At 43.2% G+C, this 24807-nt stretch overlaps 1 protein-coding gene across 1 annotated transcript in view; it reads right to left on the reverse strand.

Annotated features, from left to right (window-relative positions):
* Positions 1-24807, reverse strand: part of LOC115082071 (consortin-like) — a 142900-nt gene that overhangs the window by 73210 nt on the left and 44883 nt on the right. Inside the window, exon 6 of the mRNA XM_029586337.1 lies at positions 12279-13144. Coding sequence (XP_029442197.1) covers positions 12279-13144 — 866 coding nt within the window. The remainder of the gene's footprint in view (positions 1-12278; positions 13145-24807) is intronic.

Consider the following 24807-nt stretch of genomic DNA (forward strand, 5'->3'; position numbering starts at 1 on the left):
TATATGCAGCTATTCATCTTATTTAAAAAATAAAAATAAAACACAGTCGTTGAAACAAAACAATTTTTTGTTACATCAGTTTTCTTGAAATTAATGAATAAAAATGAGTAAATCTTACTTTGTTGATCCCCATGTAACGAAAAATCACATTTTCATTTTTCATGTTTTACAGACCAAGACACCATTTGGCAGATAAGCAGAAGTTGATAAACAAAGTACCATATAATATAATGTAGGAGCAGGCATTTTTTATATCAATTTTAATTTTCAACTGCCTCTGATTTGATGGTTTTGGGTACACATCACACATCTGGAGTGGGTCGTACCTGGTTCCATTTTCCACTCATGGAAACCATGAGCGGGTACCATATTGTTTACTGTGTACCCACTAAAGCCTAATCTGCATACGATATTCCCTTATTTACAAGTTGCCACATGCTAATTTTAGTACAGTACCTGCTAACAATTCTGACCCCATGCATGCTGATCTTTAATACATAAGCCTCTTAATATCAGAAGATTCAAAAGAAAACTACAAAATATGCCTGGCTTACTCAAAAATATACAAATAATTATAGGGAGCCTAACTTTATAAATGTTCCTAAGGCCATTTTGAAAATTAGCAGGACCATGCTTTCCTTAGTGCAGCACAGGGGCATGCATTTACACCTCCGAGGAAGCAGATGAAAATGTTCACACAAATATTTCTGCGCATATTTTTGAAAATCAGAATTTCCTGTCCCATTTCCACACCCCCCCCCCTCCCCCCGGGAATGCCTCTTTCAGGTACGCATCAAAGTATGCCCGAAATTCCTTCCCTGGTTACTTTTACAAGTACAAACGCTTCGGGATAAATCCCATTTACTTGCGTATAACCGCACTTTATGCGTAAAAATGTTTTGAAAATTACCATTCTCTCCACCCTTGCATTAACTTACTGACAGCTCGATCCAGTAAAGTGTGCTCCGTCGGAGCGCACTGTCACCCTGCTCTGGACGCGTGTTTTCCCTTACCCCTTATTCAGTAAGGGGAGGAAAACACGCGGCCCGCCCGCGGCACCTAATAGCGCCCTCAACATGCAAATGCATGTTGATGGCCCTATTAGGTATTCCCTAGCGATCCAGTAAGTAAAATGTGCAGCCAAGCCGCACATTTTACTCTAAGAAATTAGCGCCGCCCAAAGGTCGGCGCTAATTTCTTCCGGCGCCAGGGAAGTGCACAGAAAAGCAGTAAAAACTGCTTTTCTGTGCACCCTCCGACTTAATATCATAGCGATATTAAGTCGGAGGTCCCCAAAAGTAAAAAAAAGTAAAAAAAAAAATAAAAAAAAATTTTGAATTCGGCCCGCGGCTGTCGGGCCGAAAACCGGCGCTCAATTTTGCCGGCGTCCGGTTTCCGAGCCCGTGGCTGTCAGCGGGTTCGAGAACCGACGCCGGCAAAATTGAGCGTCGGCTGTCAAACCCGCTGACAGCCGCCGCTCCAGGCCAAAAGGAGGCGCTAGGGACGCGCTAGTGTCCCTAGCGCCTCCTTTTCCCCGTTTGTACCGCGTCGCCTCATTTAAATACTGGATAGCGCGCGCCGGGAGAGCGGGCGTTCGTCCGCTCTCCCGCGGACTTTACTGGATCGAGCTGTGAGATATTGGTTAAACAATGGGGGAGGCCGATATTTAATGCTACTTAGCCAGATAAGTAGTGACTTATCAGCTAAGTGGTGGCCTTGTTCAGGCCACCACTTAGCCAGATATGTATTTATCCAGCTAAGTAGATAACTGGATATCTTGGGGGCGGGCAATGGGCAGATCGGGGTGGAGGCTACTTATACAGTTATCTTAACCGGATAAGTGCAGATATTTGGACAAATCTAACTTAGCTGGATTTAATTTATCCAGCTAAACTGCAATGTGAACATGGATATACAGCAGCAGAGCTGTGCTGCTGAATATCCCATTTAAGTTAGCCGGATAAGTCTTATCCGGCTAACTTAAATAAACTTTTAGTTTTGAATATCGGACCCATGATCTTCCTCAGAACAGAGAATATTTTATTAAAAAATGGATCTCATTTATTAAGACTTTTACCCCAATCTATCTCTGCAGGGAAAAAAACCTAGTAAATCAGACTTACTGTATTGTATACTAATGTGAATTTTCAAAGGAGTAATGTGAATTTTTCAAAAGCCATTTACCCTCATTAACTGCACTTAACGTGGGAAAACCTACTGACAATTCAATGGCATGGATTGTAGCAATTTTCAAAAGCCCACTTACACAGATAACGTGCATTTATTTACATGTGCTAAAACCCAGTTTTAACCATGTAAATGCTGTTGAGAATCAGGCCCCAATCCTCTTCCAAAACCTCCGTGACAAAATGAGGCCCTCCCTCTGGAGTGCTGACATAGTCGACATCCAGATCATGCCTTCAGAAACTTTTCAGCACAAAATAAACTGCTCCTCAAGCATTTCTTACATTTACAATTGTCCCCCTCTAAGTGAACTCCATTATATTACCAATCTCTGACCCGGATATAATAAGGAGCGCTAAAGCATGTGTAAATGTTAGTGCCGAGTTAAGCGCACAGTTCTCATGTGCAAAATTTAACTCTTGATTTAAGGAGTTTTGCACCCCAAAAAATGCGTGCACAGCCCTGCTCTAATATGGACAAGCATATTGGTGCTCCTTCATGTAAATCCCATGTTGATCAGGCCATTAGCCATTACCCACCTACTGCACGGAGGCCTGGAAGTTTTACTCATGTTTTCTTAATGCTCTAAATTTAATGCCTGGTTAGATGGGGAGTAAAGATTCCAGGGCTAGTTAGTGGTGCCTGGGTCCTATACTCTGAATTTCTGTGCATAAAACATGTTTTATATGCAGGAAATATACTTTCAATACACAATATGGAGAATCCACAAGAACAGGAAAAAAGTAACAATACTCAAATATATAGATCCTGTAACACAAGAGTGGGTAGAGGGGCCCGATGTGACCTCATATGTTGGTGCCCAGAGGCTTAAGCTAATACAAGCTTTCAGTGGCGAGACGCCTTCTTTTAATCATTGGTCACAAAGGGACAGGTTATTTATGATAGAACGCTCCCTGATCGGGAGCTGTACTGTTCGTGCACTTTCACTTTGAATGAGAGCGCTTCAATATCTGAAGCTGTACTTATCTTTACGGTGTTCACACGTATAAGAGCCTTATAATGATGATGGCTGAATGGATAAATCCGACGTGATTCCGACACTGAGTGTTTCGGAGAAAACCTCCTTCTTCAGGGGGTCGGAGTACCAATATTGCCGGCTCAATCAATTGAACAAGAGGTGCGCTTCTCCGAAACACTCAGTGTCGGAATCACGTCGGATTTATCCATTCAGCCATCATCATTATAAGGCTCTTATATGTGTGAACACCGTAAAGATAAGTACAGCTTCAGATATTGAAGCGCTCTCATTCAAAGTGAAAGTGCACGAACAGTATAGCTCCCGATCAGGGAGCGTTCTATCATAAATAACCCGTCCCTTTGTGACCAATGATTAAAAGAAGGCGTCTCGCCACTGAAAGCTTGTATTAGCTTAAGCCTCTGGGCACCAACATATGAGGTCACATCGGGCCCCTCTACCCACTCTTGTGTTACAGGATCTATATATTTGAGTATTGGAAATATACTTTCAGCACAAAGCACGTTTTATGCGCAGAAATCATGGTTCATGTGCAGAAAACACAATTTGTGCACATAACATGTCTGGAGCAAAAAAAATGTTTTCTGCACAGAAATCATATTTTAGACAAGTTAAGATTGTCTTCTGTGCACCTTATTGAGTTAAAAAAAAACCCCAAACAAAAATAAAAAAGGAAAGTTAACTTCAATGCATTAGCATGCCATTAGCTTACTTCATCAGGAGTTAACTCTCGCCCTAGCTTGATGCATCTCTACCTGGGTACTAGCAAGCTAGGGCGAGAGAACACTGTAGAAATCTCATCTTTGTGTATCTTTCCTCATTCCGAATCGCATCCAATCTTCACTGATGTGTACTGTGCATGCAAAACTGGCCCCAAAACCCTAGTCCACCAGCAAAACCTCACCTCTAGTTACTAGATTACCCTCCTATAGTGGTATATATAGATAACAATTATGTGTGCCACCCCAGAGGCTCTCTCTTTTATATTTGCAATTCTCAATGTTATAAATAACGCATGCATTATGGCGTTACCACGGGCGTTAGGGCCTAATGTCCGAGATAATGGCCTAACGCACTTTGATGAATGACCCTATTAGTTTACCATGTTAGGACCCATCTCCAACTTACCCAGCTTGTTTATGAGTCTCCTGAGTAGGACAGTGTCAAAGACCTTATTGAAACCTTAATAAGCTACATCTGGCACTCACCCTGGTTGAATTACACAGTCACACGCTCAAAGAAGTTTATTGCTCCCCATTTATGATTACAGAGAATTCTCAAGAACTATGTGACTGAAAATTTCCTGCTGCATAATTCTAAGATATGTTATATAGTCAATACAATACCATGAAAAAGGGATGAAATATTATAAAAGCTGGATTGTGGCATCAATAGAAAAATTGTGAAGCATAAGAAAGCTGAGTCTACAAAGAGAGACAAATTTTTGCAATACTCCCAAATCATTAATAATAAAAATGAAGGCAAAAGAAATACAGAAAAAGTGCCTTGGCTTTAAATATTAAATATGTAAATATGTAAATTTAAATATGTAAATATTCATTAAGTTATTTATTATCCCCATACAATTCTTTTACTCCCACTGTTCCTCTTCTTTCTCTATCCCAGTTATTCCACCCCTGGTTTTTTTGTAACTGCTTCCCCTTTGCACCATTTTAGTTCTACTGTTCTTTGCACCCCTTGTTTGTATGTAAACCAGCATGATGTGACTTGTTCATGAATGCCGGTATATAAAAAACCTAAATAAATAAAAATAAAATAAATAAACGGAGTTTAGGTACATTACTTTTTAAAAATACATTTGTCAGTGAAAATGAAGATGCCATATCTTTCAAAAGAAAGTACCCTTGTGTGCAAAAGGTTAGGCACCCCTGGTCAAATTGTATTTTTCTATGAATCCCTAAGTGAACAGAAGCTGACACAACCCTCTAGATGGTAAAAGTTAAATATAAGATCTTTCTGCAATGTTTGATGCAAATGACCATTTGCTAATTTTAACAGATTAAAATAATAAAAAAGTTAATATGGCATGTCCAGAGTTTGGACACCCTTCTAGCTGATTCATTATTACTTTAAAAAAAAAAAATAAAGCTATTGATAAGGCCCAAAATGTTGGTTGATTTGTTACGCCTTCTATTAGTCTGGGGAAGAGAATTCCAAGCTTTAACAAATAATCTTGTTCTGACTGTTCTATTTTCAATAACGCTGGCTACACTGAGCAGCTGCCTGAACATTTGAAAATGAAGATAATTCACTCTTACAAAGCAGTGTAGGATATAAAAATCTCTCTAAAACAGAGGTTCCCAACCTGGGGTCCGTGGACCATCAGAAAGAGTCAAGCTGGGAGGGAAGCAACCACAGTGTAAGTGCTGTGAATGAGCCGGATGACCTCACTTCTGAGGTGCTCTGCTCTAAGGTTGCTGCCGCCGCCTAATCTACTGCTTGAACCTATGCCAAGAGGAGGAGAGGAAGATTGCGGCCTCAAGAAACCCATCGAAGCGCAGAAAGGAGGCTGGGAAGAGTGCGGCTAATTGCCTTCATGAAAACGAGGGAAGTACACTGTCACCAGAACCTTCATCAGCCACTGCTCCACATGACCAGAGGTAGCAGGGTGATAACCCTGAGGATCATTTCTGGTCCCTGCTATCCTGACAGAGGGAGAAAAGCCACACTGAGTGAATGGTATAGCCATGGTTTGGGGGGGGGGGGGGCTGTGTGTGGAGGGAAGGGGCCACAGAGAGGAGCAAGGCAGGAGGGAGAGCACAGGAGTTAAAGCCAGTGGCGTAGCCAGAACTGATTTTTTGGGTGGGCACAAGGTTAACATGGGTGGGCTGTAGGCATGCAGGTCTACTAGTTGTTTTTTTACTGATAAATAATGCCAAATTATGCAGCATAGCATTCACATCTATGCCTAAGTATGAGGTTTACTTAATGATACAAACATAATTCACGGTGATTTGTGGTACTTTAGCCTTCTTATTATTACGATTTTATACACGGCTCCTACCTGTCCATAAATTTTGAGAGAGCGGTTGTGTTGCTTATATTTAAATTGCTAACATCTCAAAATATAGATATATATTTTTACCTTTGTTGTCTGATCTTTGTATTTTTCTAATCAGTTGGTCCTGGTCTCTTTTTCCCATTTTTTCCCTTATAGCTCATTTCCTAATTCCTTTTCAGTGTCTTTCTTCTATTACTGTCTTCTTCCCTTCCACACACACACATACACGCTTTCTCTCACAGACTCCCTCTCACACACTCAAGCTCTCACTCTCATATGCTCTCCTCCCCCCCCCCCCCCCCACAAGCTCACATTCAAGTTCTCACTTTCTCACCCCTCCCCAGGCTTATATTCTTATGCACACACAGACGCACATCCAGGCACCCATTCTCACCCACACACATAAACCCAGACTCCCATTCTCACCCACAAACCCATGCTCCCAGTCTCACCCACACATATTCAAGCTCCCATTCTCATCCATACATATACACATTTAAGGTACTATTCTCACCCACACATACACACATTCAAGCACCCATTCTTATCCACATATTCAAGCTTCCATTCTCACCCACCCACACAAACCCAGGCTCTCATTCTCACCCATATATACACACATTCAAGCTCCCATTCTCACCCACCCACAAACCCAGGCTCCCATTCTCAACCACACATACACACATTCGAGCTCCCATTCACCCACATATTCAAGCTTCCATTCTCACCCACATACACACCCAGGCTCCAGTTTTCACCCACACACACTCCCATTCTCATCCACACATACACATTCAAGCACGTGCACAGCTTCCGCTTTTTCCCCCAGAGCAGGAAGATCAGCTGCCTCTCCTGCTGCCACCGGACTCCTGCTATCTTCGGGCGTCCGAACTTCCTGGGGGGGGGGGGGGGAGCGGAAGCGCAGCGCACAACGTCCGCTTCCTCCCTCCCCCCCCCAAGCAGGAAGATCGGTGGGCAGTACGGCCCGACGCCCGAAGATAGCAGGAGGCCGGTGGCAGCAGGAGAGGCAGCTGATCTTCCTGCTTTGGGGGAGAAAGCGGAAGCTGTGCGCGGCGCTTCTGCTCCCCCAAACAGGAAATTCGGCGGGCCGTTTGGTCCGAAGATAGCAGGAGGCCGGTGGCAGCAGGAGAAGCAGCTGATCTTCCTGCATTGGGGGGAGGAAGCGGAAGCTGCGCGCGGCGCTTTCGCTCCCCCCCCCCCCCCCGAACAGGAAGATCGGTCGGCCATACGGCCGCAGCAGCGCTTCCCCATGTGTGCCGTGATGGCGCGCGAGGCGTGGGTTCTCTTGTTCGCTGTCGCGGGGATGGGATCCCGTGACAGCCTTGCAGTTCCGGTGCCAGTTGGGTGGGCCTGGGTCTAAGTTGGGTGGGCACCTGCCCACCCAGGCCCACCCGTGGCTACGCCACTGGTTAAAGCACTTGGAAATGGGCCTTAAGACAGAGGAGGCCAGGAGGGAAAACACTTGGGCTAGGGAAGGACCAGGGAAAGGGCCACATGAGGAAGAGGATAGAAGGGAAGGCTTTAGGAGAAGGGCTATGGGTGAGGGTCAGCAAGGCAGGAGGGAATGGTAGGCACTTAGGAAGGGGATAGGGAGGAGAGTAAGCACTAAGGAAGGAGTCATGAGAGGCAGGGCAGGACAGAGAAGGGGCTGCAGGGGAGGGAAAACACTCAGGAAGAGACCATGGGTGGAGGATAACAGGACAAGAGAGAAGGTACTTAGGAAGGGGCCATGGTAGTGGGTGAGTGTTGTAGCACTCATGAAGAGGCCATAGGGGGAGAGCAAGTAGAAGTACAGAGTTTATATCAGAATTCATTTTTCTTTTATTTTTAATACCCTGTTTCCCCGAAAATAAGACAGTGTCTTATATTAAATTTTGCTACCAAAGATGCACTAGGCCTTATTTTCAGGGGATGTCTTATTTTTCCATGAAGAAGAATTCACATCCCGGTATATTGTTGAACAAAAAAATGAACTCGCTCCTCGAGGGCCTGCTCTCCCTGCCTCGGTGCCTGTATTCAACTACTTCTGCCTGCTGGGATCATTTTTAACTTGCTTCCTTTTCTCCATTGGGAAAAACTGAAAGGTGGAGGCTGCTGCTGACTCAAACCTAGAAAATGACCACTGATGTTACTGAATCCTGAGAGAACGGGGCGTCGAGCACATTGTCCATTTCCATCCATTCTTCTCCATTCATTTGTTGATCTTTGAGAGAATGCAGAAGAAAGGAAACTCAGACTAATCTGATTAATTTGATTCCTTCCTTCTTATAGAAATTTGTATGAGATTTTATTAATCTAGATGTCCAATTATATCACCAATATAATTGGACATCTAGATTAATGACATTTGAAATATATATAAATGACATTTGAAATGACAGGTACCAGGAAGTGGACGGTTCTCCTATGCTTGGGATTGCCAGTCCTCTCTCCTCTCCTCCCGAAGCAAGCAACGAAAGCGGAAAAAAAAAAAGCGAAAAAGTGAAAAAAATAAAAGTTGCAAGAGAGAGAGGGGAGAGAGGACGGGCAATCCTACGGTACGCTCGGGATTGCCAGTCCTCTCTCCTCCTCCCGAAGCAAGGCGCGAAAAGCAGCCTTGCTCCTGGAGGAGGGGAGAGGACTGGCAGTATAAAGCAACAAAGTGACTTACTTTTTTCACAGCCCTCCTCCGGAGACAGATCGCGGCTCCCCTGCCTCCCGGAGGCGAAGATGGATGCCTGCACGGGCGAAAGCGACCCCTGTGCGTGCGATTGGGCCGCTCAATGCGTGACGTCACGACGTTTGGCGTCACGGCATGTGATGTCACGCATTGAGCGGCCCAATCGCACGCACAGGGGCCGCTTTCGCCCGTGCAGGCTTCCATCTTTGCCTCCGGGAGGCAGGGAAGCCGCGATCCGTGTCCGTCTCCGGAGGAGGGCTGTGAAAAAAGTAAGTCACTTCGTTGCTTTACACTGCCAGTCCTCTCCCCTCCTCCCGGAGCAAGGCTGCTTTTCGCGCCTTGCTTCGGGAGGAGGGGAAAGGACTGGCAATCCCGAGCGTAGGATTGCCCGTCCTCTCTCCCCTCTCTCTCTTGCAACTTTTTTTTTTTTTTTTGCTTTTTCGATTTTTTTCCTGCTTTCGTTGCTTCGGGAGGAGGGGAGAGGACTGGGGCTGCCCCGGAGACCAGCACCCATGGACGTGGCCAGGGCAGGTGAGCGGGGGCTGGGGGAAAGTTTGCCGCCTACCCTTACCCCTACCTCTAACGCAGGGGTAAGGGTAGGCGGTAGGTTAGCAGGTTAAACGCGCGGCAAAACGGCAGGGGCGCGCGTTACTGTATGGGAGGGAATACCGTAGCTAATTCGATCGTTTACATGTAATATGTGCTAGGTCTTACTTTCGGGAGAGGTCTTATATTTAGCAATTTGGCAAACCTCTACTAGGTCTTATTTTCGGGGGATGTCTTATTTTCGGGGAAACACGGTATGTATACATTAGAAATAATTCTGGCAAGCATATTTCTTACATTAATCAATTTTCCATATGGCATTTAACTGCATGTAAAAATTAAAACAAAGCATGTGAGGGTTCACAACATTTTTGGAGGTTGAAAAGGGGTTCACACTCCCCTAAAGGTTGAGAACCACTGCTCTAAATGCTTCCAGCTAGCAATTTCAATTGTCAGAAACATTGCTAAGAAATGGAAGTTACATGGAAAGGTTGAGGTCAGAGTAATTAAAGAAAAATCCTGATAGAATTGCCCAAAAACTGGTCAGAACTGAACAGACCCCCGACAGATCACTGCAAACAACTTACTGAAAAGTTTAGCTGACACTGCAGTACTTATCCACAAGTCCACAGTACAACTTTCTTTGTACAATATTCTCCATGGGAAAAGTTTCAAAAGGAAACCTTTTGTACAACCTCATCACCAAGATAAAGGCTTTGGAATGACCTTCACAGCTCACAGACTTGATTATTTAAAATCTGTGGGGAGATCTTAAATATGCAGGGCATGCAAAGAGACCTAAGAATATTTCCAAGATCTACAAGAAAGAGTAGGAAAAAATTCCAAAAGCAAGAATAGAAAGTCTTTTAGCTGGATACAAGAAGTGTTTGGAAGCTGCTTTTTCTGCCAAAGGAGGTGTTACAAAAGACAGAGTCAAACATTGCATAATTTTTTCATGTGCCACATTCACTGTTTTTGTATTTTGAAGTTGTAAACAAAACTGCAAATAATAAGTATGCATTAAAATTTACACAAAGATGTCATATTTAACTTGTAAAGGTTGTGTCAGCTTCTGTTCACTAAAGGCCTGATTTTAAAAAGCATTCAAATGCTTAAGATTGGGTTTTACATGTGTAAATGCACTTTACCTGAGTCCTGATTGTCTGCTTTTATCCTCATTAGCTAACTTTCTTTTCTATTTTAACAATTGCCTTGCTTTATGAAATGCCCCAAGTCTCTTGTCCTGTATGTTTGTCTTATTAGATTGAGTAAGCTCTATTGAACAGGGACTGTTTTTTTGTGGATTTGTACAGCGCTGCGAATGTTGTTTAGCGCAATAGAAATTTTAAGTAGTAGTAGTAGTAGTAATAGTATAGTAGTAGTAGTAGTAGTGTAAGTGCACTTTACTTGCATAAATGGCTTTTTAAAATTGCTATGGTAGTATGTTACATTTACACATGTAACTCCTTTGAAAATGACCTCCTCAGAAATTCATGGAAACACAATTTGACTAGGGTGCATAACTTTAGCATACAACTATGTGTACGGTCATTTAAAACTATGAGTTTAATAAACCTACTTCTCCAACAAGCCAGTTGGTCTTCATTAGACATTTATTTTATTATTTGGATTTATGACCCGCTTTTTTGAATAAAATTTCACCCAAAGCAGGGTACAATAAATTAGAATGCCAGCATACAGTCATCGGAAAGTAGCATCTTAAGATAGCAGCATAAAATCCAAAGTCATTAGCAGCTCAACCATATTATGGTGTGCACTAAAGGAGTAAACAAATACATCAAGAGCACTGACAAAACTTGAGTAACAACTTCGCAGAATACCATGGTCTACCTCAAAATACATTTACACCAAATAACCCTTCTGCAAGGCAACAGGATTGTAGCAGCATGTTCAAGGCAACTGAAGTGGGGTCATACAGCTTCTCGTCTCTTGTGATAGTCACATTTTTCAGGGCATTAAACAGGAACTGTAATAATATACACAGCAAACAGGGAGGTCATTTTCAAACATCCCTCACAACATATGCCACAAATACGTGCATGAGCCACACCAAGTTTCAAAGTGGATTTATGTTTATAAGTCTGCTTTGAAAATGATCTCACCAAATCTACCTGCACAAGTTTCACCTGCTATTTGGCGGGCACAAACATTTCCTGAAAATTTAAGTGCATACAGTTGTATTTTATCAAGCAGGTGTGTAAATCTTAACGCCACTGCAACTCTTCCCCCAAGAATGCCTCTGCTCAGTCCCAGTAAACTTACATGTGAATATGACATACGTGCTGAAGTTTACCTGCATATCAGATGGGCAATTTTGTAAAAGGCCACTGTTTTACATAGAGAATCACTTTCAAAATTACTCCAGCGTGCAGGTCACAACTATATTAAGCTAGATACAAATTCAAGCAGCCTTGCTAATTCCTATAGGGTTAAATAAAATCTCAATTCAGTTATTTGAACAGAGCTGGAACAGTTTTGTAAAGAGGAGTGGAATCAAAAAGCTGCCTTTTATGATGTTTTATGTTATGTATTATTGTCATGCTTTGTAGTCCGCTGTGGGTTGGACTTTGCCCAAGGAAAGTGGTATAGAAATATAAGATAACATTAACAATGTGCAGTACTAAAATCTAAGCGCCATGCTTTCAAAAGGAAAACAAAAAGGGTTACGCCTAACATCTGCCTCTGGCACAAATATTTCAAGAAATGTAAATATGCAAGTCAAACCATATCATTTAATGCAAACAGATGTGCAGGACTTGCTCATGAAACTCCCCCTCCCCCCACAAAAAAAACCCCCAAAACAAAACAGACTTTCTGGTAGTTCTTACCTCTTCCACTTCTATCCTCTTTGCCAGTTCATCAAGCGACACTGGGCTGTCTTCTAGTGCAGCTTCTCCTGGACTGTAAGAGGCTTCTTCATCAGTCTGAGTGTCAAAATCACTCTGTTCCAAGTTTGTGAGTAGGTCTCCGGAGTCCTTTAGGCTACCATTTAAGAGGTAGATGAAGAAATCTTCAGTCGCTTCATTTTGCATCTCCTCGTGCGTTTCTTCCCTGCATATGCTGGAAGGCAAAGCACGTGTGTTTTCCGTCGTCTTTACAGTATTTTCATCCGGCGCCGTGGAACAGGTGCTGGCATCGGTGCCGCCCTGCACGGATCCCCCCTCCTTGCCATCTCCAAGCCCGGGTGGCTGCAGCAGTCCTAGTACGATATTTCCTAGCTGGCTTTCCGCCGCCGCGACTGAATCATCGCAGTTCCCCTCAGCTCGTAAAACCCCTTTCGCGTTCAGATCGGGGACTGCGTGCTCGAGGTCCGTTAAAAGGAGCCTGTCCACCATCGGCTCCTCGGGATCGTCCTCCTTCGGCTCCGCAGAGATCGCTCTGGTTACTTCTGCCCCATCTTCCCCGGGCTGGGTTGCTCCGGGCTGCAAGCAATGATCAGCTTTCCTGGCATCCCCGGCGCATAAGCAGTCTGAGCAAGGCCTGCCCACTGCCTCCGTGAACTGGGTGTCACCCTCCCGTATTGACTCTGCACATGGGCGTTGCTCCTCCATGTGGGCCTTCCCTGCAGCGACCCCAGGGCTCGCTGCCTCTGTCAGGTTATCCACTTTGCCGCTGCGAGGCGAGCTCTCGGTCATCTTCACATTCGCTTGCTGTTTTGCTCGTCTTGGGTCAGTGCCGAGGTGAGTATCACCATCTAAACATTAACAGAAAAACAGCTGAAATAGTTTTAAATGCTTCCATGCAAGCAGCAGGGTAGAAAGAAACAAAAAACAAGCTTGAACTCAATAATGCTTTTAAGTGACTTTCCATCTGCTGGTGAGCAGGGCTCTAGTCCAACTAATAATAGGCATTAGATAAACTAAATATTTAATAAGAATTTTTCTCCCTTCATATATTTGCATAGGAAACACTAGCACACAAGACACTACATTAAGAATATTATAAAACGTTGTAAGAAAAGGGGGAATAAAGAGGATCACAATTATAAAATCACATTTCCTTCCCTTCGGTATCCTAATGCCAATGAAGGGAAAAAAGATTTCCTTTTCTATGTTTAAATATTTTACTTAAGTGCTGATACTATTTATAAAATAAAATACTTCTTGAGGGTAATTTTATAAATCTGTGCATGAGGGTAAAGTCTGAGCCTTGAATTTTCAAATCATACACAAAAATGTGCTTTAAAATTGTGTGCAGAAGTACCAGAGTATGCCCACACACACACCTGCAGAAAGTTACACCTCCTCTATTGAGAGTGGAAGTTGTTTGGGTTAACTTACATGTACAGTTTGGTTTTTTTTTTTTTAATAAAAAAATGTCTGTTAAGTCACCACCCCGGTTCAGCTCCTCCCCCCTGGACTGCCTCTTCTCAGTATGCATAAAAGATCATGCATGGCCAACTTAACTCGCTCTGGGCCCTGATTGATTTTCAAAATACCACTGTTAACCCCACTCCAGTGTGCAAGTCCAGCACGGGTGAGGCCATAAAAGAATTTATAACTCTTTGGGGCAGGGACCCTGGCTAGCTCTTCTATCTCCCTTACATCCCAAGGCGAGGATTCTTCCGATTGAGGGAAGAAAGAAGTCCTGTCAGGTCCCAGTGTGGGGCGACTGACTTCCTCTATTGAATTCCTTGGGTGAGGTGAATTCCTAGACACTGTGTGCTGGGTGAAAACACAGGGACCACTGGGTTAGTGTCCTAAAGTAATACTTTACTGCAAACAGCTCTGAATTAGTGGCACAATAATTATGAATCTCCAGCTGCACAGTTCTTTCTCTTTCTCTCTCTTGATTTTACAATTCTATGGACCTCGATCTGTGCAAGAGTCTCTTAGCAAGGCTGGGAATCCAGCCACCCTCCTGGATTAAGCTGAGGGCAGGAAACCTTTCCCAGATGGCAAAAATCTGTCTCTGCACAGAGAGTGAATTTATCTCTCTCTCCCCAGGTTTTTGTGAAGACTCCGAATGAGTGTCCTCTCACAGTTGTCCTTACTCACAGTTAGATGTTCTGAATTTTGATGGGATTCCTGGTGGAAAGAATCATTGATGGAACTGCATGTTTCACCGGTCCACTCATGAGTTGGAAGGGGGCAGAAAACACTTCCTCCCAGATCTTGGAAATAAACTTTCTTCTGTCCCCAAAAAGTACATAACCGCTTGCAGTGGGTCACCACCTCATATGGGCAGGTCCATCCCTAACCTTGGGTGTCTTCAACACCGGGTTCTCCAGTCCTTGTGTCTTGGAAAGGCCCAGGGAGTTCAGCAGGGCTCCTACCAAGCAAATTATCCAAAATCCCAAATTATTCCCTGGACGCATTCTGTACCTCTGAAGGGAAAGAACAGCATAAATGCCCAGACCTATGCTGGAGGTTCTCAGATGGCTTCCTAGGCTTGAGGTAGGCCCAAAACATAACTCAGAAAAAATCTCCAACTTTCCTCTCAAACTTTCAACTAAGACTGCCATCAAAAGGGGAGATGGTGATTCCAATGTCTTACACAGGGGTTCTCTACTCCAGTTCTCAAGCACCCCCCCCTCCCGAGACAAGTCTAGTTGTCAGAATAATAACGAATATGCTTAAGATATATCTGCACACGTGTGATTCAAAAACCAGATAATCTGCAGGCCCAGGATACTCTGAAATCTGGACCCATTCAGAGGACAATGATTAACTAGAGCTGAGACCTACTAGTTTAGGAGGAGGTAATCTGGAAGGCAATCACACTGGCCCCAAGAAAGTCATGGACATAAGCTACACCACATGTTTTTGACAATTGCAGTGAACAAAACCCAAAGCTTGTTTAAGTAACTGTTCATTCTCGGCTGCAAACCGCAGTTTTTAACAGGAAAGAACAGTCATTTCAAACAGAGCAGTAAAGTGTTCTACAGGACCGAATGGTTCAATGAGGTTTTACAAACAAACCTGATTCCATTTAGTCAGAAAAATATTTGCTTGTAATTAAGACAGCATCTTTTAGTTTAGTTCCTATGGCACAAAGGGCACTGGTCCCTCAAGGATTCTTGCCAGACACAGCAGTGAAAAATACACTTTCCAGTAACCTCAAAATAAATGAAACTGTGCACCCTACTTTCTTTACAACAGTATTTTTTTTCAAATATTCTGAATCCAAATGAAACCATTGGTGAATGTGATAGCTTTATTTCTCAACACATAAATTTAGTGTCACATTAGGGATGTGCATTTGTTTGAAATGAATGGGTAAAATGCAATAAATGAGAACATTTTTGTTTCGTTTATAGACCCCCTGAATTGAATGAAGGGTGCTCATGAATTTAAATGAAATTTTTCATTTCATTCGTTCATGTTTCCTATTCAAGTCTATGGCTCATTAAAAAGTGCTGCAGTGAGATTAGTAACTATAACAACAAATCATTGCTTGTGTGATGTAGCAGACAAATCAAGTTGAAGCTGTTTTTTAAACTAGCCTATAGCTAGAATCTAGATCAAGTGGTTCTGACATCCTTCCACTAAAATGTCTGAGCATGTGCAAAAAGCTACATCTTCTCTGTTGTATTTCAAAGAGAAACGCTGTCTTTTCAGAAGCTCTTTTAGAGTCAAAGAGAAGCTTTAAAAAAGAAGAATTTTGGCATTGGCAAAGGGCTTTTTCCTATCTTCACTGCTGCAATCACAGTGCTCTCAATATGACAGAGAGACAGAAGCACTGCTTTATGACTGTTCACTGGAGCAGGGTAGTGGACAGGAGACAGAAAAGTAATGAACACTAATTTTTTTCTGTCTGATTCTGCACAGTGTACTGTACTGGTTTTCTGCTGACTGCAGTGAAGAGAAGCAAAGTCTTGTCAGCCTTCTGTTTATGTTCTTTCTGAAATATTTTTTGTATGTGCAAAAAGGAGTCAGTCAGTAGTGCACACACACATGCACAGTGTAAGGACAACCCTAGAAAGAAAGAGATTGTGTTTGTGCCACTAGCAAGATGCTAACTCTCTTTGGCAAGTTGGTAGTGCTTGCTAAGCACTGAAGTGAACCAAGCCTGTTAACTTGATTGTGTGCATCAGAAAGATACTCAGTCAATACTGGAGTGGTACTCGTGAGAAGAACAGTATCAATAAAGTATATTGTGACATCAAAACTCCTAGTAGTCATTTTCAATTCTATGTCACTGATAGAAAAGGGGAGAGGAGGGAATGGTAGCTTTTTTAGCTGCAGAAAGTTAGGAGCGGAAGCTAGCTCAAGCCATAAGAAATTAAAATTGGAAGAGCATGTGCCATTCCTGCCTGTTCCTCTTCCTCTTGCTTTGGAGCAGAGGCAAAAGGCAGGACAGCAAACTAAGGCTAGCATTAGCAGGGTAGGGGCAAGGACAGGGGCAGCAGAAATGCCAAACCCCAAACCAGTAGCACATTCCTCCATGATTACTGCTTCTGAGGTAATGGAAACTATATATTTCTAAAAACTGATTCTGAGGAAGTACCATGTCTCAGAATCCCTGAATAGGAATATATCAAAGAGCTAGTAGCCAAAAAGAATTTCGGAACTCTAGTCAGTAGCTTAGCCTCCAGTGAGAAGGTGGGGGAAGTAGATGATACAGATAGTGTTGACAGCAACCCCCAGGAAGAGCAGACAGTACATGTAGAGAACATGAGAGATGCCTCTACCTTTTTTCCTCACAATCTACCCTCAACCTCAATTCCAGTGCCAGTAGCAGCCCCAAGGATGCAGAAAGAAAATCGTGAAGGAATTTAAAGTGAGGGAGGACCCACATTTTGTTTAGTATTTTCACAGTAGTAAGGACCTCAGTCAAGGAACAAATGCTGGTATTTAAAATTACCTACAAAAACACCACCTGCTAGCATTGACATCAGGGAAAGGCAGCCATACTAGCCCAGGGATCCCCTCTGCCACTCAAAGCAGAAGCAGTAGCAGAAAGGTTAAAAGGGGAAGACTTTTCCCTAAGCTAATCACATGGCCCCTTCCAGCAGTCAGGTGGCAGGTGAGCAACCCCCTGCCAAGCATCTGCAGGAGCAAACCACCATAGAGAAAATAAGATGTGATCTGTATTACTGTCCTGGGGAAGAAGCAAGCAGCAGCTTCCAAAGTAGTGCCAACATGCATTGGGGAAATGCCCATCCCCTGCAGATAGTGGAGAACCTTGGCTTTAAGCATCTGCTGCATCTCTTAGCCCCCAATTAAAAAGTTCCCTCCAGTAGGCAGGTTATCCCCATCCTGTACAATTAGTGCTGTAGTTGCATGCAGGCACAGCTGGCTAAAGCAGAGGGGATTAGCATTCATTTCACCAGCAACATCTGGATCAGCCAGAATGCTACATACAACTACATCTCCTTAACGGTACAATGATGGAGCTGGTTGAGGCAGGGAAGGCGGGACCAAGCATCAAGGTATAGGTGAGCTGAGCAGCAAATCGAGGTGATGGATATACCACCCATATCTCATGCAATATTCTAAGAATGATGCTGGAGAGCTGGCAGCTTGACCGGAAAGACAGAAGTGTTAAGGCAGGTTTTGTTTTTAGACAGACAGTGGAGCAAATATGATAAAGGAAGTGGAAAATGGGAGCTAACATCCATTGCTTTGCATAATTTGTTGCACCTGGCAGTGAAGGATGCCCTGGGACTGGAGCCTAAAAATACCGGATAACAGTCCTGAAGTACCTGAATGTACAAGCAAATAGCGGGGCATTTTCATCATTGCATGAAGGGTTGGCAGCTTTTCCATGAGAAGCAGGAAGAATACGGGATGCCTCATAAGCGGCTCTTTCAAGATGTTGGCATCCACTTGGAATTCCACCTATATAATGCTGCAGAGACTAGTAGAGCAGCAGACACCCCTTCATGACTGGTCTCTGAAACAGAGATAGGTATGGATTGCCCCAAGTGCATCATGTTTGGGTAGTGATGAGGCAGCTGATACAAGTCCTGAAACCCTTCAAGCATGCTAGGGAGGATCTGTGTTCCAGAAGTGCTACCTTTGGTGGAGTCATCCCCATAGTAAATATTCTGGAGGAAAAGTTCGAGGATTTCCATGAGCAAGAAGAAATGAAAGCAGAGGTATTGCAGTTTGTGAACTCCGTGCAGAAGTAGGTGCAAGAAAGACTGAAAACTCTGATAGAAAACAATACTTACATGCCTGCCTCAGTTTTTAATCCATGGGTGAAAGGGAATCTTACCCTCTGGTCCTAGCAGCTCACGTACATGAAAGATACTGGCACACAGGTTGCATGAACAGGAGAACCAGAGACAGAGGTGCAGTGGGGATGCAGCGCAGGAAAGGGTGCCAATCTGAAAGTAGTGTGAGCATGAACAGCATCCTGTCAGCTACCACTTCCTCCCCTACCTCAATACCTCACAGCCATGTTGCCCCCACAGAAGTGTCACTCATGATGCAGGCCATAGCTAAAGCAGCTGGCAACAGAGACTCTCACACTACCCCAGCGAAGGAGACCTCCAGCAGAAATCTGACACGCTGACAGAGCCCATAGAGAATATGATCATGGATCCACTGGTATATTGGGCACACAAGTCTGAGGTCTGGCCAGGCCTGGCCAAGGTGACTTAGCATTATATTTCTACCCACTAACCAGCAGACATGTATTTTCAACAACAGGTGACATCATGAGCCCTCATCGTTCAAGTTGGGCATCGGAATTGATGGAAATGTTGGTCTTTTTGAAAATCAATCTGCCTTTGCTGGGTTTCCCACAATTTCCATGTGAATGGCAGGATGGCTGAAAATACCTTAGGGGACTTGCTGCTCCTGATGCTACATCTTGAGGATATTGCTTTCACACTGTCTTACTGCCCTGTTCCTGATGCTACACCCTGGGGGTCTGAAGCAACTGTCTAGCTGCCTGCTCCTGATGCTGTATCTTGGGGGTCCTGCAGCAACTGTTAATAATTACCATTTATTTATTTATTTATTTATTTATTTATTTTTAATTTTTATATACCGAGGTTCTTATAGAGACTATAAATCACTCCGGTTTACATATAACGATAAACTGCCCAACAGAGATAAGGGGGCTTTACATAGAACAGTGGTACATATGGAACATTATAACTGGATGACAATTTAACATAATGATAATAAATAATATAGAATAGTTTTACTTGTAATTAATAAAATTATGTAATATAAACTGTATAATTTAAATATTTAACTTGGATATAGTGACATATTAACCATGCCAAATATAAATAATAAGATAAAATGAATTTTGAACTTAGAAATTGTAGTCCAGTTGCAGAGGAAAATATAAATAAGATTAATTTTTAGAACTCAAAGATTGTTGTCCAGTTGCAGAGACCTGAAGGTAGGACTTGGTATGGTGACCGTAATTAGGGGATACTTCTTATTTGGAAGACTTTCCGTCTTGGTAGGATTGTGAGTCTGGGAAGGCTTGTTGGAAAAGAAGAGTCTTTAGCCTTTTTTTGAACTCTTGATGATTGGGTTCAAGTCTTAGATTTGGGGGGAGCATGTTCCACTGGTGGGGGCCTGCTAAGGATAGCGCTCTTTTGCTCAGAGATGATTTTACTTGTTGGGCATGCAGTGATCCTTTGTAAGCGCTTCTGATAGGTCTGGAAGATGTGTGCGGTTGGAGTTGAAAGCTTAACGTGATGGGAGCTATTTTGTTTGTCGCTTTGTGGATGATTGTGAGTACCTTATAGAGTATCCTTTGTTTAATGGGAAGCCAATGTAGATTACTAAGGATTGGGGTGATGTGATCTTTTTTGTTAGTGCTTGTTAGAATTCTGGCAGCAGAATTCTGTACCATCTGTAATGGTTTGATCGTGTTGTTGGGTAGACCTAGTAGCAGGGAGTTGCAATAGTCGAGCTTTGATAATATTATGGATTGAAGTACTAGCCTGAAGTCGGAGAAATAAAGGAGGGGTTTAAGTTTTTTGAGGACTTGCAGTTTGTAAAAGCAGTCCTTCGTGGTATTGTTTACGAACTTTTTTAGGTTAAGATGATTGTCAAGCCATGCTCCAAGGTCTCTGACGTCCGGTGAGAACATGTTATTAGCGTTTGGTAGAGAGAAGCTAGAAGAGATTGTGAGTGGATCCTGAGAGACAATGAGCATTTCGGTTTTATTGGCATTCAATACTAGGTTGAGGCTTGAGAGTAATTCCTTAATGGGCTGTAGGCATTCGTTCCAGTAAGTGATGGTTTTTTGAAGGGATTCTGTAATCGGGAGAAGGATTTGAATGTCGTCTGCATAGAGGTAATGGGTAAGCTTGAGGTTTGAGAGTAGGTGGCAGAGAGGGAGGAGGTAGATATTGAATAGGGTGGGAGAAAGTGAGGATCCTTGCGGGACTCCTTGCTCTGTAAGGATTGGATGCGATTCTTTGTTGTTTATCCTTACTTTGTAGAATCTGTTGCTTAGGAAGGAGTGAAACCATTTGAGAGCTGTGCCTTTGATCCCTATATTAGTTAGTTGGTCTATAAGTGTAGTATGTTTTACCGTATCAAACGCCGCAGAAAGATCAAGTAGAACCAGCAGGTAAGATTGTTTTTTCTCCAGGTTCACGAGGATGGTATCAGTGAGCGATAATAAGAGAGATTCGGTGTTTAGTCGTTTTCGGAAGCCATATTGAGCTGGGGATAGAATGTTATGATCTTCCAGATATTCTGACAGTTGCTTGTTGACAATTTTTTCCATCAGTTTGGCGATGAGTGGTAAGTTTGCAATCGGTCGGAAGTTAGCTGGGTCTGATGGAGAAGCATTTGGTTTCTTCAGTAACGGTTTCAGGATTGCCAATTTTAACTGGTTAGGAACTGAGCCTTGAGACAGGGATGTGTTGATAATTTCTGCTATTGGTTTTGAGATGGTGTTTGGTATGGCAATGAGGAGATTTGTTGGTAATGGGTCTGATGGGTGTGAGGATGGGTGTGAGGATGGGGATCTTGCTACCACTTTGCCTACTTGCCATGCCTCTGACACTATACCTTGGAGGTTTTGATACCTCTGTCTTTTCCACTTGGATTCCAGCTTAGTTGTCCCACCTTACTTCCTTCTTGGTTATACTGGGATGTTTTGCCCCAAATAAAATATAAAAAAGTAAATTAGAAGTTTCTCCTCCAAGTCTACCTCTTTTCTAGTTCTTTACCTTAATGTTTTGTTGTATCCCTCTAGGATCCCTGCTTCTTTCTTGCTTATGATAGGGTGCTTTTTCCCCAGAGTAAAATGTAAAAAACAAATATATATATATATATATATATATATATATACAAACTTCTTCTCCTACCCTACCCTCTTCTTGTTCTCACCTTGCTGTCTAAGTCTGCCACTGTTACTGTCTCACCTGCTCCTGACTCTCATGGTGTCTTGAAGAACACCTGCCACTACAGGTACCATTTTGCCACTCTACGGTTCATTTGGGGATATTCATGCAACTGTTGGTGCTGCCTTCACTGCCTTGGGCTGTTCATATCACTATTGTTGGTTCCTTTTACCCCTTTCATGCTGTCTTGGGGGTTTTGATGCCTCTATGCTGTTTACAATTCCCCACACTCTATGCCTTGAGAGTTTTGATGTTTCTGTGCTGTTTGTGATTCTCCACATTTTATGCCTAGAGGGTTTTGATGCCTCTGAGCTGTTTGCATTACCCTGCACTCTATACCTTAGATGATTTATTTATTTATTTATTTAAGTTCTTTTAATATACCGATGCTCAAGACCAATTCTTATCGTACTGGTTTACAATAAACTAGGGGGGGTAAACCAGTTAAACCAGTTAACACAGAAAGCGAAAGTTACATTATAACAGGGAATGTATAACAAGGCCGTTAGAAGAATAAGGGATAGATTAACAATTTCTAACTGGAGAGCAGTAAGTAGAGAACAATTGCTTACATGGTAAAATTATATACAGTTTACATAGTGGAGTCGATTTGACAAGTTATATGCAAGAGCAGTTCTAGCATAACAGTTCCTTTGTGAGGCAGAAAGAGGACACAACCGAGGGGTGTTGGCCCGTGTGGGTTATCAAAAGACTTCTTCATGGATATGCTTGGGCGAACAGCCATGTTTTCAATTTTTTTCTGAAGGTGATATGACAATGTTCCTGGCGTAAATCTGGCGGGAGAGAATTCCAGTGATGCGGTCCAGCAGTTGATAGCGTTTGTTTTTTAATGGAGTTGTGTATAGCAGATTTGCTAGGGGGAACCTGGAGGGAGCCTCTGTATGCAGATCTGGTTGGTCTTGCTGATGAGTGAAGTTTGAGGGGTATGGTAAGTTGGAGAGAGGATTGCTGAAATATGGTTTTGTGAATGATGGTCAGTGTCTTCAAGAGAATTCTGTAGTGGATGGGTAGCCAGTGTAGTATTTTCAGAATCGGTGTGATGTGGTCCATACAGCGAGAGTTTGTGAGGATCCTGGCTGCAGCGTTTTGCAGCATCTGAAGAGGTTTGGTAGAAGAGGCCGGGAGACCAAGCAGAAGAGCATTGCAATAATCAACCTTTGAGAATAGTATGGCTTGAAGGACAGAGCGATAGTCATGGAAATGTAGGAGAGGTCTTAACTGTTTTAGGACCTGTAGTTTATAAAAGCCTTCTTTAGTGGTGGTGTTAATGAATTTTTTAAGGTTCATTCTGGAGTCTAGGGTGGCTCCAAGGTCTCTCACATGATTTACTAATGGTATATTTGTGGTGTTGCCTAGTGGGTTATTATCAATGGGGGAGATGACCAGCAGTTCGGTTTTGGACGTATTGAGAACCAGGCTGAAGCTTGTGAGAAGGAGATTGATAGCGTGAAGGCAGCTGTTCCAATAGTTTAGAGTGTCGGAGATGGGATCCTTGATGGGGATTAGGATCTGCACGTCGTCCGCATAAATAAAGTGGGTGAGGTTGAGGTTGTTGAGTAGTTGGCATAGGGGGAGAAGATAGATGTTGAATAGGGTCGGGGAGAGCGAGGAACCCTGGGGAACTCCTTGTTTGGACGCTACAGGGGGAGACTCTTTGTTGATTATTTTTACTTTGAAATACCTGTCGCTTAGAAAGGATTTTAACCAGAGGAGTGCAGAGCCTGAGATGCCTATTTCCATCAGACGGTTGATGAGTATTGTGTGGTTAACTGTGTCGAACGCTGCAGAGATGTCTAGCAGAGCTAGTAGGTAGGATTGACCTACGTCGAGGCCCATCAAGATGTTGTCAGTTAATGAGAGTAGGAGCAATTCTGTGTTTCTGCGTTTCCAGAATCCAAATTGTGATGGGTATAGAATGTCGTGGGAGTCAAGGTAGTCTGTGAGACGAGTGTTGACCAGTTTTTCCATTAGCTTGGCTATGAAAGGTAGGTTGGCAATGGGGCGGAAATTTATGGGGTTGGATGGGTCCAAGTTAGGTTTTTTTAGTAATGGTTTCAGAGAGGCTATTTTTAAAGCGTCCGGGACTGTTCCGTGAGTGAGGGAACAGTTTATGATGTTGGCCAGAGGTTTGGCGATGGTGTTAGGGATTGTGAGAAGGAGTTTGGTCGGAATTTGGTCTATTGGGTGAGATGAGGGCTTCATTTTCTTGATGATAGATTTGATTTCCAAGGATGATGTAAGATCAAAAGATTCTAGAGATTGTTTGTGTATCGTTGGGTAGTGGTTATGACTAGGTGAAGGCTGGGAGTTTGGAGTAGAGTTGGAAGATGTCAGCGGAATAAGTAGATTTTTAATTTTGTTGTCGAAGAAAACTGCCAGCTCAGTGGATTTGTTTTGTGTCTCTTCTTCAGGGATGATTGGAGGAATAGGGGTGGTGAGTGCTGCAAATTATGAGAATACTGTTTTTGGGTCGTATAGGAAGCCGTGTATTTTTTTGGCGAAGAAATCCCTTTTGGTACGAAGAATGGTGGCCCTATAATAGATCATTGCGGTTTTGCAGGTGGCCAGTGTGGTAGTGGAGGGATCCTTCCGCCAGCGTTGTTCTTTATGTTATAGGTGTTGTTTAAGTTTTCTTAATTCTGTTGAGAACCAGGGTTTTTTGTTAGTGCGGGCAGGATTGATATCTTTGGATGTCAAGGGGCATATTTTATCAGCTGCTGAGCGGGTGATAGTTAGCCAAGAGTTCATGGCGGTGTCCGCATTTGTGAGATCCAAGTTAGTTAGGTCCTTGGTGAGAGTGTTGCTGAGGGCTTCCATGGAACATGGTTTTCTGAATTGGATCGAGGATTTCGGGATGTTGGTGGTCGGTTTTTTCTTTATGGATAGTTCAGTTTCTATCATCGAGTGATCTGACCAAGGGATGGGGGTACAAGAAGGCTGAGAAGTGGGCGAGATCTGATCGTTTGTGAATATTAAATCTAACATGTGTCCTGCTTTGTGCGTGGGTTTGTTAATAATTTGTTTGAAACCCATGGCCAGGAAGGAAGAAAGGAGGGCTTCGC

Source organism: Rhinatrema bivittatum, unplaced genomic scaffold (assembly GCF_901001135.1).
Source record: "Rhinatrema bivittatum unplaced genomic scaffold, aRhiBiv1.1, whole genome shotgun sequence".
NCBI lineage: Eukaryota > Metazoa > Chordata > Amphibia > Gymnophiona > Rhinatrematidae > Rhinatrema > Rhinatrema bivittatum.